This window comes from Oncorhynchus kisutch, linkage group LG6, assembly GCF_002021735.2.
Source record: "Oncorhynchus kisutch isolate 150728-3 linkage group LG6, Okis_V2, whole genome shotgun sequence".
Taxonomy (NCBI): Eukaryota; Metazoa; Chordata; class Actinopteri; order Salmoniformes; family Salmonidae; genus Oncorhynchus; species Oncorhynchus kisutch.
Window position 1 is genome coordinate 30,481,067 of NC_034179.2, and position 14,864 is coordinate 30,495,930.

At 43.5% G+C, this 14,864-nt stretch overlaps 1 protein-coding gene across 1 annotated transcript; it reads left to right on the forward strand.

The window, feature by feature from the left end:
• Positions 1-7,252: 7,252 nt before the first annotated feature.
• Positions 7,253-13,384, forward strand: LOC109892680 (Krueppel-like factor 6). The gene is made up of 2 exons (XM_020485390.2): positions 7,253-8,270; positions 9,403-13,384. Exons 1-2 carry the CDS (start codon positions 7,622-7,624, stop codon positions 10,149-10,151), a joined length of 1,398 nt encoding a protein of 465 aa, XP_020340979.1. The 5' UTR covers positions 7,253-7,621; the 3' UTR covers positions 10,152-13,384.
• Positions 13,385-14,864: the final 1,480 nt, after the last annotated feature.

Below are 14,864 nucleotides of genomic sequence, written 5' to 3' on the forward strand. Positions count from 1 at the left end.
CAGACTAAGGTTTGCAACTGCACATGGGGACAAAGATTGTACTTTTTGGAGACATGTCCTACGATCTGATGAAACAAAATAGAACTGTTTGGCCATAATGACCATCATTATGTTTCGGAGGAAAAAGGGGGATGCTTGCAAGCCGAAGAACACCATCCCAACCATGAAGCAAGTGGGTGGCAGCGTCATGTTGTGGGGGTGCTTTGCTGCAGGAGGGACTGGTACACTTCACAAAACAGATGGCATCATGAGGTAGGAAAATGATGTGGATTATATGGAAGCAACATCTCAAGACATCAGTCAGGAAGTTAAAGCTTTGTCGTAAATGGGTCTTCCAAATGGACAATGACCCCAAGCATACTTCCAAAGTTGTGGAAAATGGCTTAAGGACAACAAAGTCAAGGTATTGAAGTTGCCATCACAAAGCCCTGACCTCAATCCTATAGAACATTTGTGGGCAGAACTGAAAAAGTGTGTGCGAGCAAGGAGGCCTACAAACCTGACTCAGTTACACCAATTCTGTGATGAAAGAAATAAAAGTGGAAACAAATCATTATCTCTACTATTCTTCTAACATTTCACATTCTTAAAATAAAGTGGTGATCCTAACTGACCTAAAACAGGGAATTTTTACTAGGATTAAATGTCAGAAAAACTGAGTTTGAATGTATTTGGCTAAGGTGTATGTAAACTTCCGACTTCAACTGTATATACTAGAAAGGCCCAAAAGATTGTCAAAGACTCCAGTCACCCTATTCATAGACTGTTCTCTCTGCTACCTCAAAGCAAGTCTAGGTCCAAAAGGCCCCCCGCTAGCGGGATCAAAATAGACAACATCTGGTTAAGCTGGAGCGCACCAAAATCAATTTACAAAATCGTAATATTAAACATTCATGAAAATGCAAGTGTCTTCCATCGTTTAAAAGCTTAACTTCTTGTTAATCCAACCGCTTTGTCAGATTTCAAAAAGGGTCCCAGCTACACAACAAATGGTCAATTTGTTCGATAAAGTCTTTCATTATATCCCAAAAATGTCAGTTTAGTTGGCGCGCTTGATTCAGTAATCCACTCTTTCAAAATGCATACAAACAAATCCAAAAAGTAACCAGTAAAGTTCGTCCAAACAAGTCAAATGATGTTTCTAATTAATACTCAGGTACTCTAATATCTAAATAAACAATCAAATTTAAGACAGACAATAGTATTTTCAATAGGGAAGATAAATAACGAAGAGCGTCCACCTCATTCATGCGCAACAAAACTACATTTCTAATGAGAGACACCTTGGAAAAACTACAACTACTTGATCATTTAAAAAAAAAAAAATGAAACCCATTCTAAAGACTGTTGACATCTAGTGGAAGCCATATGAACTGCAATCGGGGAGCTATTTATTTGGATATCCCATAGACAAGCATTGAAATGGACTGTGACCTCAAAAAATCATTTTCCAGATGGATTTTCTTTCGGTTTTCACCTGCGATATCAGTTCTGTTATACTCACAGACATCCTTGTACCAATTCTAGAAACTTCAGAGTGTTTTCTATCCAATGTTGCCAATTATATGCATATCCTAGCTTCTAGGCCTGAGTAACAGGCAGTTTACTTTGGGCAAATCATTAATCCGAACTTCCGAACACTGCCCCCTAGCCCTAAGAGGTTTTAACAGCTTCTACCCCCAAGCCAATTAATCAAATAGCCACCCAGACTATTTGTTTGTTTTTTACACTGCTGCTACTCACTGTTTATTATCTATGCATAGTCACTTTACCCCTAACTACATGTACAAATTACCTCAACTAACCAGTACCCCCGCACATTGACTTGGTGCCGGTACCCCCTTTATATAGCCTCGTTATTTTTTATTTTATTGGGTTAATTTTCAAGCACTGCATCGCAGTTTGGTAGGCCCGGGATTACCTTGTCCCATCGCGCCCTAGTGGCCCCTGTGGCGGTCTGGGCGCATGCACACTGACACGGTCGCCAGTTGTATGATGCTTCCTCCGACACGTTGGTGCGGCTGGCTTCCAGGTTAAGTGAACAGTGTTATTTATAAAAAAATATATTTAGAAAAATCCCATTTACATAAATATTTAGACCCTTTACTGAGCACTTTGTTGAAGCACCTTTGGGCAATGATTACAGCCTCGAGCCTTCTTGGTTGTGACTCCACAAGCTTGGCACACCTGTATTTGGGGAGTTTCTCCCATTCCTCTCTGCAGATCCTCTCAAGCTCCGTCAGGTTGAATTGGGAGTGTCGCTGCATAGCTATATCCAGGTCTCTCCAGAGATGTTTGATCGGGTTCAAGTGCAGGCTCTGGCTGGGCCACTCAAGGATATTCAGAGACTTGTCCCAAAGCAGCTCCTGCAATGTCTTGACTGTGTGCTTAGGGTAATTGTCCTGTTGGAAGGTGGACCTTCGACCCCGTCTGAGGTCCTGAGAGCTCTGGAGCAGGTTTTCATCAAGGATCTCTCTGTACTTTGCTCTGTTCATCTTTCCATCGATCCTGACTAGTCTCCCAGTCCCTGCCACTGAAAAACATCCCCACAGCATGATACTGCCACCACCATGCTTCACCGTAGGGATGGTGCCAGGTTTCCTCCAGATTTGACGATTAGCATTCAGGCCAAAGAGTTCAATCTTGGTTTCATCAGACCAAAGAATCTTGTTTCTCATAATCTAAGAGTCCTTCAGGTGCCTTTTGGCAAACTCCCAGCGGGTTTGTCATGTGCCTTTTACTGAGGAGTGGCTTCCTTCTAGCCACTCTACTATAAAGGCCTGATTGGTGGAGTGCTGCAGAGATTAGGGGTTAATTAGAACAGTGGTTAAAACCAAATGACAAGAGTTTTGGCACAGGGAGAGAAAGGGAGGACACCTGTATAAGATACGGGAAGAGGTGGGGGCAGGATGTCCTCAGGCCAAGAGAGAAGGGAGGAAAGTGTAAACACAAGGCTAAGACTGGGACGCACAAGGCTCAATAGTACATTGAAATTGGTCGGAAAACATCCGACTGGGAGGAGAAGATGGAGACAATGGAACCTGTTCTTGTTCAGTGCCAGAAATATGCGAGGAAAGTGAGCGATTGTTATTATATTTGAGGAGTAATGCGGATGAAGAGCCAGGATTAAGTGAACTGTTGGGTATCTTCAGGGGATGTATTATTTAATTATGTATGTTGTTTCCTTATGGAGACGAGAATATTGGGTAGGATTTAGACCTTCACTGTCTCTGGTCCACTCTCCAGTCCAGTTGATGGCAGTAAGGCACCTTAAAGTTGGTTGCCAAATGCTATTAAACAGGAATATGTGATGGTGGAGGTGTGGTTGAGAGGAGGGGTGCTATTGGTAGTGAACTACTATAATGTCAGATATTGGACCTGGAGGTGCTGGAGAGGGTGGAGGGCCAAGATAGAATTAAGGTAATGTGGTGTGGGGATTTTAATGCATACAACACACTTTGGGGGGGGGGGGGGGGTGAAGTCTGCCTTGGACCTCAACAGTAGGGAGTGATCATTACCCCATAGTGTGCACAGTAGGCCAGAGGGAGGAGGAGGTGTCAGTGGATGGAGTAGGCAAAGTGGGATTCGTTTCAGGAGCTGAGTGAGCAGGTGATGGCTCGGGTGGATATGAGAGGGGATGTGGATAGTATGAATAACTGGGTGAGAACTGTGTTAATGGAGGCAGCTACTGAGGCTGTACCTAAGAGTTCAGGGAAGGGGGAGGAGGAGGAGGAAAAGAGTCCCATGGTAGACGGAGGAGTGTGGGGATATTGTGAGGAGCAGGAACAGGGCATTTAGAGTACTGAAAAGGACACATAACTTCCAACATCTGATTCAATATAAGCAGACTCTGGTGAGGATAACTATCCGTCAGGGAAAGAGGTCATGTTGGCGTCAGTCCTGTGACGCCATTGGAAAGACGAAACCTGTGGGAGAAGTGTTGGGGATGATTAAAAGGATGAAAAGGGTCAGAAGAGAGTGGGATTACCCACAGTTGATGAGTGGGAAGGATGTGGCAGTAACAGATGAGGAGAAGGCAGAGATGTTTGGCCCTGTCCGGGGGTGTCCTCGGATGGGGCCACAGTGTCTCCTGACCCCTCCTGTCTCAGCCTCCAGTATTTATGCTGCAGTAGTTTATGTGTCGGGGGGCTGGGGTCAGTTTGTTATATCTGGAGTACTTCTCCTGTCCTATTCGGTGTCCTGTGTGAATCTAAGTGTGCGTTCTCTAATTCTCTCCTTCTCTCTTTCTTTCTCTCTCTCGGAGGACCTGAGCCCTAGGACCATGCCCCAGGACTACCTGACATGATGACTCCTTGCTGTCCCCAGTCCACCTGGCCATGCTGCTGTTCCAGTTTCAACTGACCTGAGCCCTAGGACCATGCCCCAGGACTACCTGACATGATGACTCCTTGCTGTCCCCAGTCTACCTGGCCATGCTGCTGCTCCAGTTTCAACTTCCACCTGACTGTGCTGCTGCTCTAGTTTCAACTGTTCTGCCTTATTATTATTCGACCATGCTGGTCATTTATGAACATTGAACATCTTGACCATGTTCTGTTATAATCTCCACCCGGCACAGCCAGAAGAGGACTGGCCACCCCACATAGCCTGGTTCCTCTCTAGGTTTCTTCCTAGGTATTGGCCTTTCTAGGGAGTTTTTCCTAGCCACCGTGCTTCTCCACCTGCATTGCTTGCTGTTTGGGGTTTTAGGCTGGGTTTCTGTACAGCACTTTGAGATATCAGCTGATGTACGAAGGGCTATATAAATAAATTTGATTTGATTTGATTTGATTTGATGATGGCCTCAGCGTTTGTCCAAGTGAATAGCTCTGGAGCAGAGGGGGAGAGAGAGAATGAGAGAAAAGCATCCTGGAGTGCTAGATAGGAAGGAGAATGTAAATTATGCCTTGAATGCACCATTTACCATGGCAGAGGTGAAAAGGGCAATAGGTAAGGCAGGGTTAACTTCACCTGGGAAAGATGAGGTGTACTATGTTATGTTGGCCCATTTTAGTGATGAGACACACTACAGGTGGAGATGGGGGATATGCCATTTCAGATTAGGAGACAGCAGCTGGCAATCAAATCAAATCAAATGTATTTATATAGCCCTTCGTACATCAGCTGATATCTCAAAGTGCTGTACAGAAACCCAGCCTAAAACCCCAAACAGCAAGCAATGCAGGTGTAGAAGCACAGTGGCTAGGAAAAACTCCCTAGAAAGGCCAAAACCTAGGAAGAAACCTAGAGAGGAACCAGGCTATGTGGGGTGGCCAGTCCTCTTCTGGCTGTGCCGGGTGGAGATTATAACAGAACATGGCCAAGATGTTCAAATGTTCATGAATGACCAGCATGGTCCAATAATAATAAGGCAGAACAGTTGAAACTGGAGCAGCAGCACGGCCAGGTGGACTGGGGACAGCAAGCTGTCATCATGTCAGGTAGTCCTGAGGCATGGTCCTAGGGCTCAGGTCCTCCGAGAGAGAGAAAGAAAGAGAGAAAGAGAGAATTAGAGAGAGCACACTTAAATTCACACAGGACACCGAATAGGACAGGAGAAGTACTCCAGATATAACAAACTGGCCCTAGCCCCCCGACACATAAACTACTGCAGCATAAATACTGGAGGCTGAGACAGGAGGGGTCAGGAGACACTGTGGCCTCATCCGAGGACACCCCCGGACAGGGCCAAACAGGAAGGATATAACCCCACCCACTTTGCCAAAGCACAGCCCCCACACCACTAGAGGGATATCTTCAACCACCAACTCACCATCCTGAGACAAGGCTGAGTTTAGCCCACAAAGATCTCCGCCACGGCACAACCCAAGGGGGGGGGGGCGCCAACCCAGACAGGATGATCACATCAGTGACTCAACCACACTCAGGTGACGCACCCCTCCCAGGGATGGTATGAGAGAGCCCCAGCAAGCCAGTGACTCAGCCCCTGTAATAGGGTTAGAGGCAGAGAATCCCAGTGGAAAGAGGGGAACCGGCCAGGCAGAGACAGCAAGGGCGGTTCGTTGCTCCAGAGCCTTTCCGTTCACCCTCCCACTCCTGGGCCAGACTACACTCAATCATATGACCCACTGAAGAGATGAGTCTTCAGTAAAGACTTAAAGGTTGAGACCGAGTTTGCGTCTCTGACATGGGTAGGCAGACCGTTCCATAAAAATGGGAAAGCCCTGCCTCCAGCTATTTGCTTAGAAATTTGCGGCAAAGAATTATTGGGTCAACCTACAGGGACATGGGGTGTCTCATCCTGTGAAAGGGATTTTAGAGGCATGCTGGGTACATAAGCGAAGACAGAACATAAGTTTTGGGTGGGTGGGTAATGCCTAAGCGAAGGAGATGGGACTGTGTGGAAGGGAGTTTAGTCCAACGGGAGCTATTCCTGTAAATTCAACATGGATAGTATTTGATCTAGAAGTGTTTGAGATACTACAGAAAGATAGGGAGGGTGTTGATCCATCTGATTGATGGAGTGGGTCTAGGGTTTATGGGTTGATGGGTTGATGTGAGCCATGAACAGCCTTTCAAAGCACTTCATGGCTACAGACATGAGTGCTATGGGTCGGTAGTCATTTAGGCAGGTTACTTGGGCACAAGCACTTAATAGTGGGGATGTTGATGTTGTTAAACGCTACTTAAACCTGTACATGACACTGCAACAAAATTTCCCCATGGGGACAATAAAGTCAGTAAAGTAAAGTAGTTTCAAAGAGCAAGGCAGAAGAAAAAAGCCTGTTATGGACAGTGATGCTGCACAGATGACAGGAGCAGTGGAATAGAGATACTAAGGGCAGGCATTTATTTCAAGTACAGAAGAAAGTTGGGGAGGGGAGGACGGCAGGAAGGGACAGAAGAGAGGAGGCCATTTTTACAAGATTATGGATGGGACACAGCCGGTTGAATAACACCTTAAATGTGATAGGAGAGCATCCAACAGGAAAGTGTGGTTATTGCCATGAAACACATACCGTGGAGCATGTATTGCTGCAGTGTGGGCAGTATCAGAGGGAAAGAGAGGCTGAGATCTTGTATGAGGGAGAAGGGGATACAGGACATTAGTTTAAAAAGTATATTGAGTAGAACGTCATTAGATATAGTCTCAAATATTTTGTTATCTTTTTTTTTAATAGCAACGGGGCTGGAAGGTGGGATTTAGTTTCTCCCTGTCTCTGCCCCACACTCCAGTACAGTAGGTGGCGGTAATGCACCATAACGTTGGATGCCAACCGCTGATAAAGAAGAAGAATAACCCGTTGACGTCATAATCATGCGACACTCAAAAAAACTGATACGTGGGGAGGTGAGTTGGCGAAAAAAAATCACGTTTTTGAGTGAGATTGTTTGAGAAACAAGTTGACTCATTTACGTGTTTATTTGTTTTGATTTAAAAGCTATTTTCTTAAGAATTGCAAACAGTAAGTATGTTGTCTGGCCAGAGGCTAACTAGACGGCTTGCTATCGAACCAACGTTAGCTAGCTAACACGGTGGCCAGTTAACGTTAGTTACCTTGCTTACCAAACAACAAGGACTGAATCCCGAGGGTTCTGTTATTTTGCGTTTGAAACTTTTTCGAACTGTTGATAACATAACATCAAGCTAATCACTACCATGAGTTTGACGATGGAGACCAGTGTCTCTTTCCTCAAATATGAACTTGCGTCGACCATCGAACAGGCAGTGAGGTGTGCAGTAGAAGCCGTTTTGAAGGAAACTGCTAGAGTAGTCGGTATCAAACTGGCCGCAGCTCGGACTGCTGCTGCTGAGTCTCATCGTGAGAACCAAAGTTTGAGAGAGAGACTTGACGTATCTGAGGGTGAACTCAAAGCAACACGGTACTACATGACAGCAGCCGAGAAGAACATCAAACAGTGTTTACTCCTTAATCCCAACCAGCCTAGATCGGGTGCTTTAGGACCTGGTTCGGAAGAGTCTCCTTTTCTCTTTCCCCCCACTGCTTCGGGGAGTCCTTCCAATATGCTCACGACCCGTGGCCCCAAGTCGTTTCGAGCCTCATCCACACGATCACAGTTTTCTAAGTCACTCCCCAGTGTAGGTCTTTGCTTACCAACAGTGCAGCATGAATGGCCCAGGAGCAGCGAAAACTTGAGAAGAATACGGACATCCTCCACTGTCTCTTCTACCAATCCCTCACAAACATCCAAAGTGCCACAATTAGAGGTTGGAAACTCATCTCATCACACTGAGGAGGATACAGAGGGTCAATTCTACATTACAGACGATGGGGTTGCAGAGAAAGGTAGGCTTACGCCCTACACAGACATTTATACTGGCCGATTCCACTCCAGCTCAGCCCAAAAATATTTAGGGTATCTCAGATTTTATAGTCAATTCTCACAACTTCATTGGGAGAAAGGATGTTTAACATGCATTTGACCCTTTTCACAAACAATTTGAGAACAAATGACACATGGTTCCTGAAAGACTCTATGATTTGTGAACCGTACACGATTCAGACATGTTGGTGTCATTATACTCCTCAATAGTGTGCTCTAAAATATGGAGTGTGGCTATATTCTTCAGAAAAAAATCCACAAATGTATTCAACATAAGATGCCCTTTTTGATTTAGCTTATTTTTTAGACATTGTTTGCAATAATATACTCATCAAACACACATTTCCTGAGTGGGCTCTGCCACTTTTGAAGAAAGTATCAATTTTATACATAGAAATTGACATTATAGTTCATTAACCAACCACTGCCCTCCTGTAGGATTCAGCAAATCACCATCAGAGGGAGTTCTAATAAATGCCATTTAGCAGATGCTGTTATCTAATTCACCCTGCAGTCATGCGTGCATACATTTTACATGTGGGTGGTCCCGGGAATCATTTTTTCAATCACTATATTGTTCATAAAATTTATCAGAACTTTAAAAGTAACAGTCCCCACTCAGGAAATGTGACATACTTGTATATTGTTTAAAACAATGTCTAAAAATGTACCAAATCAAAAAGGGTACTTTTGAAATATTAATATTAGTTTTAATGTTGAATAAATGCATGTGTAAAATTGTATTTTATAATATAGCAATTCTCCATATTTTCGAGCACTCTATTAGGAGTATAACGACATTAAGCTGTTGTCTGTATCATGTACAGTTCATGGATCATTGGGTCCATGTATAGGTCTAAAAAGGGCCCAAAATTGCCACTTATTATTATAATTTTTTTTTAATCATGATTACAAATGTAAAAAGCATATCACACATCCATCTTCCCAATTAAGTTTCTATGTGATAATTGTCAGAACAATCTGAGATACCAAAAATATATTCAGGCTATGCTGGCATGGAATTCACTTATTTTCACGTACTCAACAAATGAAAAGTCTCCTACTGATCATGATGATATCATTTATCTCTCTCAGAGTACAAAGTCCGTGCAACTGGAGGAGAGGACTCTGGAATAATTCAACAGGAGCAGGAGGGAGGAACAGTGGCAGCAGAGGACCCTCACAGAACTTCTATTACCAACTTTGAGTTGGAGATGGGCCAGAGTCACCCAGCAGGCAATGTGAATGACCTGGGCCTGATCCAGGTGCTCGATGAGGTGGATGAAGTTAAAAGAACAGTTAAAATTGAAAACGACCCTGAGGTCCCAAGTATGCTGGAGTCCCACCTCCCTGGGTCATCACAACAACTGCCACAGATGCCAGCTCACATTGATAATGATGGTGACAATGATGGTAACTTCATGGGGTCTGTCCCACCCTCTACAGGGGACGCTGGTCTTCTAGGGGCTTTTGAAGTCCGAAGGGAGAGCTCGGATAAGGTGCATCGTTGCAATGTGTGTGGCCGGGGATTCCGCCGCTTCTACTGCCTGAAGACACACCAGCGCATTCACACGGGTGAGCGGCCATATCCCTGCAGGTATTGCGAGAAGCGTTTCCGACACCTGGACAGTCTGCATAAGCACCAGCGCATCCACACTGGGGAGAGGCCCTACCGCTGTGCCCAGTGTGGCTGCTGTTTCAGGGAGCTAGGCCAGCTCAAGAAGCACAGGCTGACCCACTCACCTGCTCCCACCACACCCCACCCGGTAGTGGCACTGTCTCTACTCCAAGCAGGGCCCTCCTATACATGGCCACACCTCCACTCACAGTCCCTGGATTCCTAATCAGGATGGATTTGGTACACACATTCATACAAACATATTTTGTAAACATGATATGATGGTACTCATTTTGTGTGTTAAGTTCACCCTAATCAAAGTTAATATTATTTAATTGACAATGTACACAAGCTGATCATGTAAGGATCATATATTTCAGGTAAGCTAGTGGTTAGTTACCCTTTCCTTTCCTGGGCCTCCCGAGTGGTGCAGCGGTCTAAGGCACTGCATCGCGGTGCTAGAGGTGTTACTACAGACCCGGGCCACAACCGGCTTTGGCCGGGAGTCCCATAGGATGGCGCACAATTGGCCCAGCGGTTCCGAAATTTTGGGAGAAAGGAGGGTAAAAAAACAAGTAAAGAATAATCTATTTCTATTACTGCTTGTTCACAATGTTCTTAATTGGCATAAAAGGGTGTTCATTATGCAGTCACAGAAATCAGCAGGTCTGTAGATTCTGCCTGGAAAGATTTATACAACAGTTTGGCATCGAGGGTTGATTTTCGTTAACTACACACCTGGTAAAATGGAAATACAGAACACTTTGGCTGAGTTGATAGCACAATACAGAAATGAATAGTGTATTTTAGTTGGTATTAAATGCAGATCTTTATCAACAGTTTAACACTATAATTATAAAGCCAAAACTGAAGGGAAAATATTTATTTAAAGTGATGCTTCTGTTTATTGTTTGCATTAGCCTGTTCATTTTGAACAGCAATGAATTTATGTTGTACGTTTTTGATATACCTAAAAAAGTAACATTTTCAGAGTGGTATTGGATTATTTTGTTTATTGTTACAGTAAAATATGACTTCATAAACAGTACCCAAGACACCAAGTTTATTCATAAAATATAGTTATTACAATATGTTCTACATATCATAAAACGCAGATAACTATACTACCCGTCCTTGCTGTCTGGCATTGCTCATCTAGGGCCCTGTGTTTTGTACAATCATGTAACAGCAAGATTTTTCTCCATTGTAGAATAATAGTGAAGACATCAACTATGAAATAACACATGGAATCATGTAGTAACCAAAAAAGTGTTACACAAATCAGAATATATTTTAGATTAAAGATTATTCAAAGTAGCCACCCTTTGCCTTGACAGCTTTGCTCATGCTTGGCATTCTCTCAACCAGCTTCATGAGGTAGTCACCTGGAATGCATTTCAATTAACAGGTGTACCTTAAGTTAATTTGTGCAATTTCTTTCCCTTATGCATTTGAGCCAATCAGTTGTGTTGTGATAAGGTAGGGTTGGTATACAGAAGATAGCCCTATTTGGTTAAAGACCAATTTCCGTACCATGGCAAGAACTGCTCAAATAAGCAAAGAGAAACGACAGTCCATCATTACTTTAAGACAAAGGTCGGTCAGGTAGCCTAGTGGTTAGAGAGTTGGGCCAGTAACCGGAAGGTTGGATCGAATCCCAGAGCTGACAAGGTAAAAAATCTGTTCTGCCCCTGAACAAGGCAGTTAACCCACTGTTCCGAGGCCATCATTGTAAATAAGAATTTGTTCTTAACTGACTTGCCTAGTTAAATAAAAAATAATAATAGTCAAACCTGAAACTTTGACAGTTTCTTCAAGTGCAGTTGCAAAAACCAAGTACTATGATGAAACTAGCTCTCCATGAGGACTGCCACAGGAAAGGAAGACCCAGAGTTACCTCAGCTGCAGAGGATAAGTTTATTAGAGATAACCGCACCTCAGATTGCAGCCCAAATAAATGCTTCACAGAGTTCAAGTAACAGACACATCTCAACATCAACTGTTCAGAGGAGACTGAATCAGGCCTAAAATATATTTTGATTTGTTTAACAATTCATTGGTTACTACATGATTCCATATGTGTTATTTCATAGTGTTGATGTCTTCACTATCATTCAACAAAGTAGAAAATTGTAAAAAATAAAGAAAAACTCTTAAATGAGTAGGTGTGTCCAAATTTTGACTGGTACTGTATTTGTTGTGTTTTCATAAACCACATTTCCATCCACAGTTTTTATGCAGGTAAAGTCATACCATATAAAAAATAATCACGACAGCTGCGATGGAAACAGGACGTTTTATGACCACGCTTTGTGCATTGTCATGCTGAAACAGGAAAGAGCCTTCCCCAAACTCTGCCACAAAGTTGGAAGCTCAGAATCGTTTAGAATGTTGTTGTATGCTGTAGCGTTAAGATTTCCTTTCACTGGAACTAAGGGGCCTACACTGAACCATGAAAAACAACCCCAGACCATTATTCCTCCTTCACCAAACTTTACAGTTGGCACTATGCATTCGGGCAGGTAGCGTTCTCCTGGTATCCGCCAAACCCAGATTTGTCCGTCGGACTACCATATGGTGAAGCTTGATTCTTCACTCCCAAGAACGCGTTTCCACTGCTCCAGAGTACAATGAGACTATTGGTTAGAGCGTTGGGCCAGTAACCGAAAGGTTGCTGGATCGAATCCCTGAGCTGACAAGGTAAAAAATATGTTGTTCTGACCCTGAGCAAGACAGTTGTGGATGTCGATTAAGGTAGCACTCCGCACCTCTCTGATTCAGAGGGGTTGGGTTAAATGCAGAAGACACATTTCAGTTGAAGGCATTCAATTTTACAACTGACTAGGTATCCCCCTTTCCCAATGGCGGTGAGCTTTACACCGCTGCAGCTGACGCTTGGCATTGCGCATGTTGACCTTGGGCTTATGTGCAGCTGCTCGGCCATGGAAACCCATTTCATTAGGCGCCCAATTAACAGTTATTGTGCTGACGTTGCTTCCAGAGGCAGTTTGTAACTGTAGTGATGGTTGCTACTGAGAACAAAATATTTTTATGCGTTTCAGCATTTGGCGGTCCCGTTCTGTGAGCTTGTGTGGCCTGCCACTTTGCGGCTGGGCCGTTGTTGCTCCTAGACATTTCCACTTCACCATAACAGCACTTGCCATTGACCGGGACAGCTCTAGCAGGGCAAATATTTTATGAAATTACTTTTGGGAAGGTGGCATCCTATGATGGTGCCACATTGAAAGTCACTGAACTCTTCAGTAAGGCCATTCTACTGTTTGTCTTTGGAGATTGCATTGCTGTGTGCTCGATTTTATACACCTGTCATGTGGCTGAATTAGCAATATCCACTAATTTGAAGTGTATTTGGTATATGATTGTAATACCCTTTTATTTATCCATACTGTTTCCCACATATGCTCTACAGTACATTGAATAAACTCTTATTTAAATGTACAGTGGCTTGCGAAAGTATTCACCCCCTTGGCATTTTTCCTATTTTGTTGCCTTACAACCTGGAATTAAAAATATTTTTTGTGGGGTTTGTATCATTTGATGTACACAACATGTCTACCACTTTGAAGATGAAAAATATTTTTTATTGTGAAAGAAATAAGACAAAAAAACAAAACTGCTCCAGCTCCTTCCAGTTGGGTGGGTTCCGCTGGTGTACAGCAATCTCAGGTCATACCACAGATTCTCAATTGGATTGAGTTCTGGGCTTTGACTAGGCCATTCCAAGACATTTAAATGTTTCACCTTAAACCATTCGAGTGTTGCTTTAGTAGTATGCTTATGGTCATTGTCCTGCTGGAAGGTGAACCTCCATCCCAGTCTCAAATCTCTGGAAGACTGAAACAGGTTTCCCTCAAGAATTTCCCTTTATTTAGCGCCATCCATCATTCCTTCAATTCTGACCAGTTTCCCAGTCCCTACTGATGAGACACATCCCCACAGCATGATGCTGCCACCACGCTTCACTGTGGGGATGGTGTTCTCGGGGTGATGAGAGGTGTTGGGTTTGCGCCAGACATAACGTTTTCCTTGATGGCCAAAAAGCTACATTTTAGTCTCATCTGACCAGAGTACCTTCTTCCATATCTTTGGGGAGTCTCTCACATGCCTTTTGGGGAACACCAAACATGTCTGCTTATTTTTTTCTTTAAGCAATGGCATTTTTCTGGCCACTCTTCCATAAAGCCCAGCTCTGTGGAGTGTATGAATTAAAGTGGTCCTATGGACAGATACTCCCATCTCTGCTGTGGAGCTTTGCAGCTCCTTCAGGGTTATCTTTGGTCTCTTTGTTCTCTTTATTGCCTCTCTGGTTAATGCTCTCCTTGCCTGTTCCGTGAGTTTTGGTGGGTGGCCCTCTCTTTGCAGCTTTGTTGTGGTGCCATATTCTTTCCATTTTTTATAATGGATTTAATGGTGCTCTGTGGGATGTTTAAAGTTTCTGATATTTTTTTATAACCCAACTCTGATCTGTACTTCTCCACAACTTTGTCCCTGACCTGTTTGGAGAGCTCCTTGGTCTTCATGTTGCCGCTTGCTTGGTGGTGCCCCTTGCTTAGTGGTGTTGCAGACTCTGGGGCCTTTCAGAACAGGTGTATAATTACTGAGATCATGTGACAGGACATTTAGATTGCACATAGGTGGACTTAATTTAACAAATTATGTGACTTCTGAAGGTAATTGGTTGCACCAGATCTAATTTAGGGGCTTCATAGCAAAGGGGGTGAATACATATGCACGCACCACTTTTCAGTTTTTATTTTTTAATTAAGTTATTTTTTTCACCAATCTGGACTATTTTGTGTATGTCCATTACATGAAATCCAAATAAAAATCTATTTAAACTACAGGTTATAATGCAACAAAATAGGAAAAACTTTTCCTTGGCACTGTATCTTTGCTCTGTGCAACAAATGCAATGTGT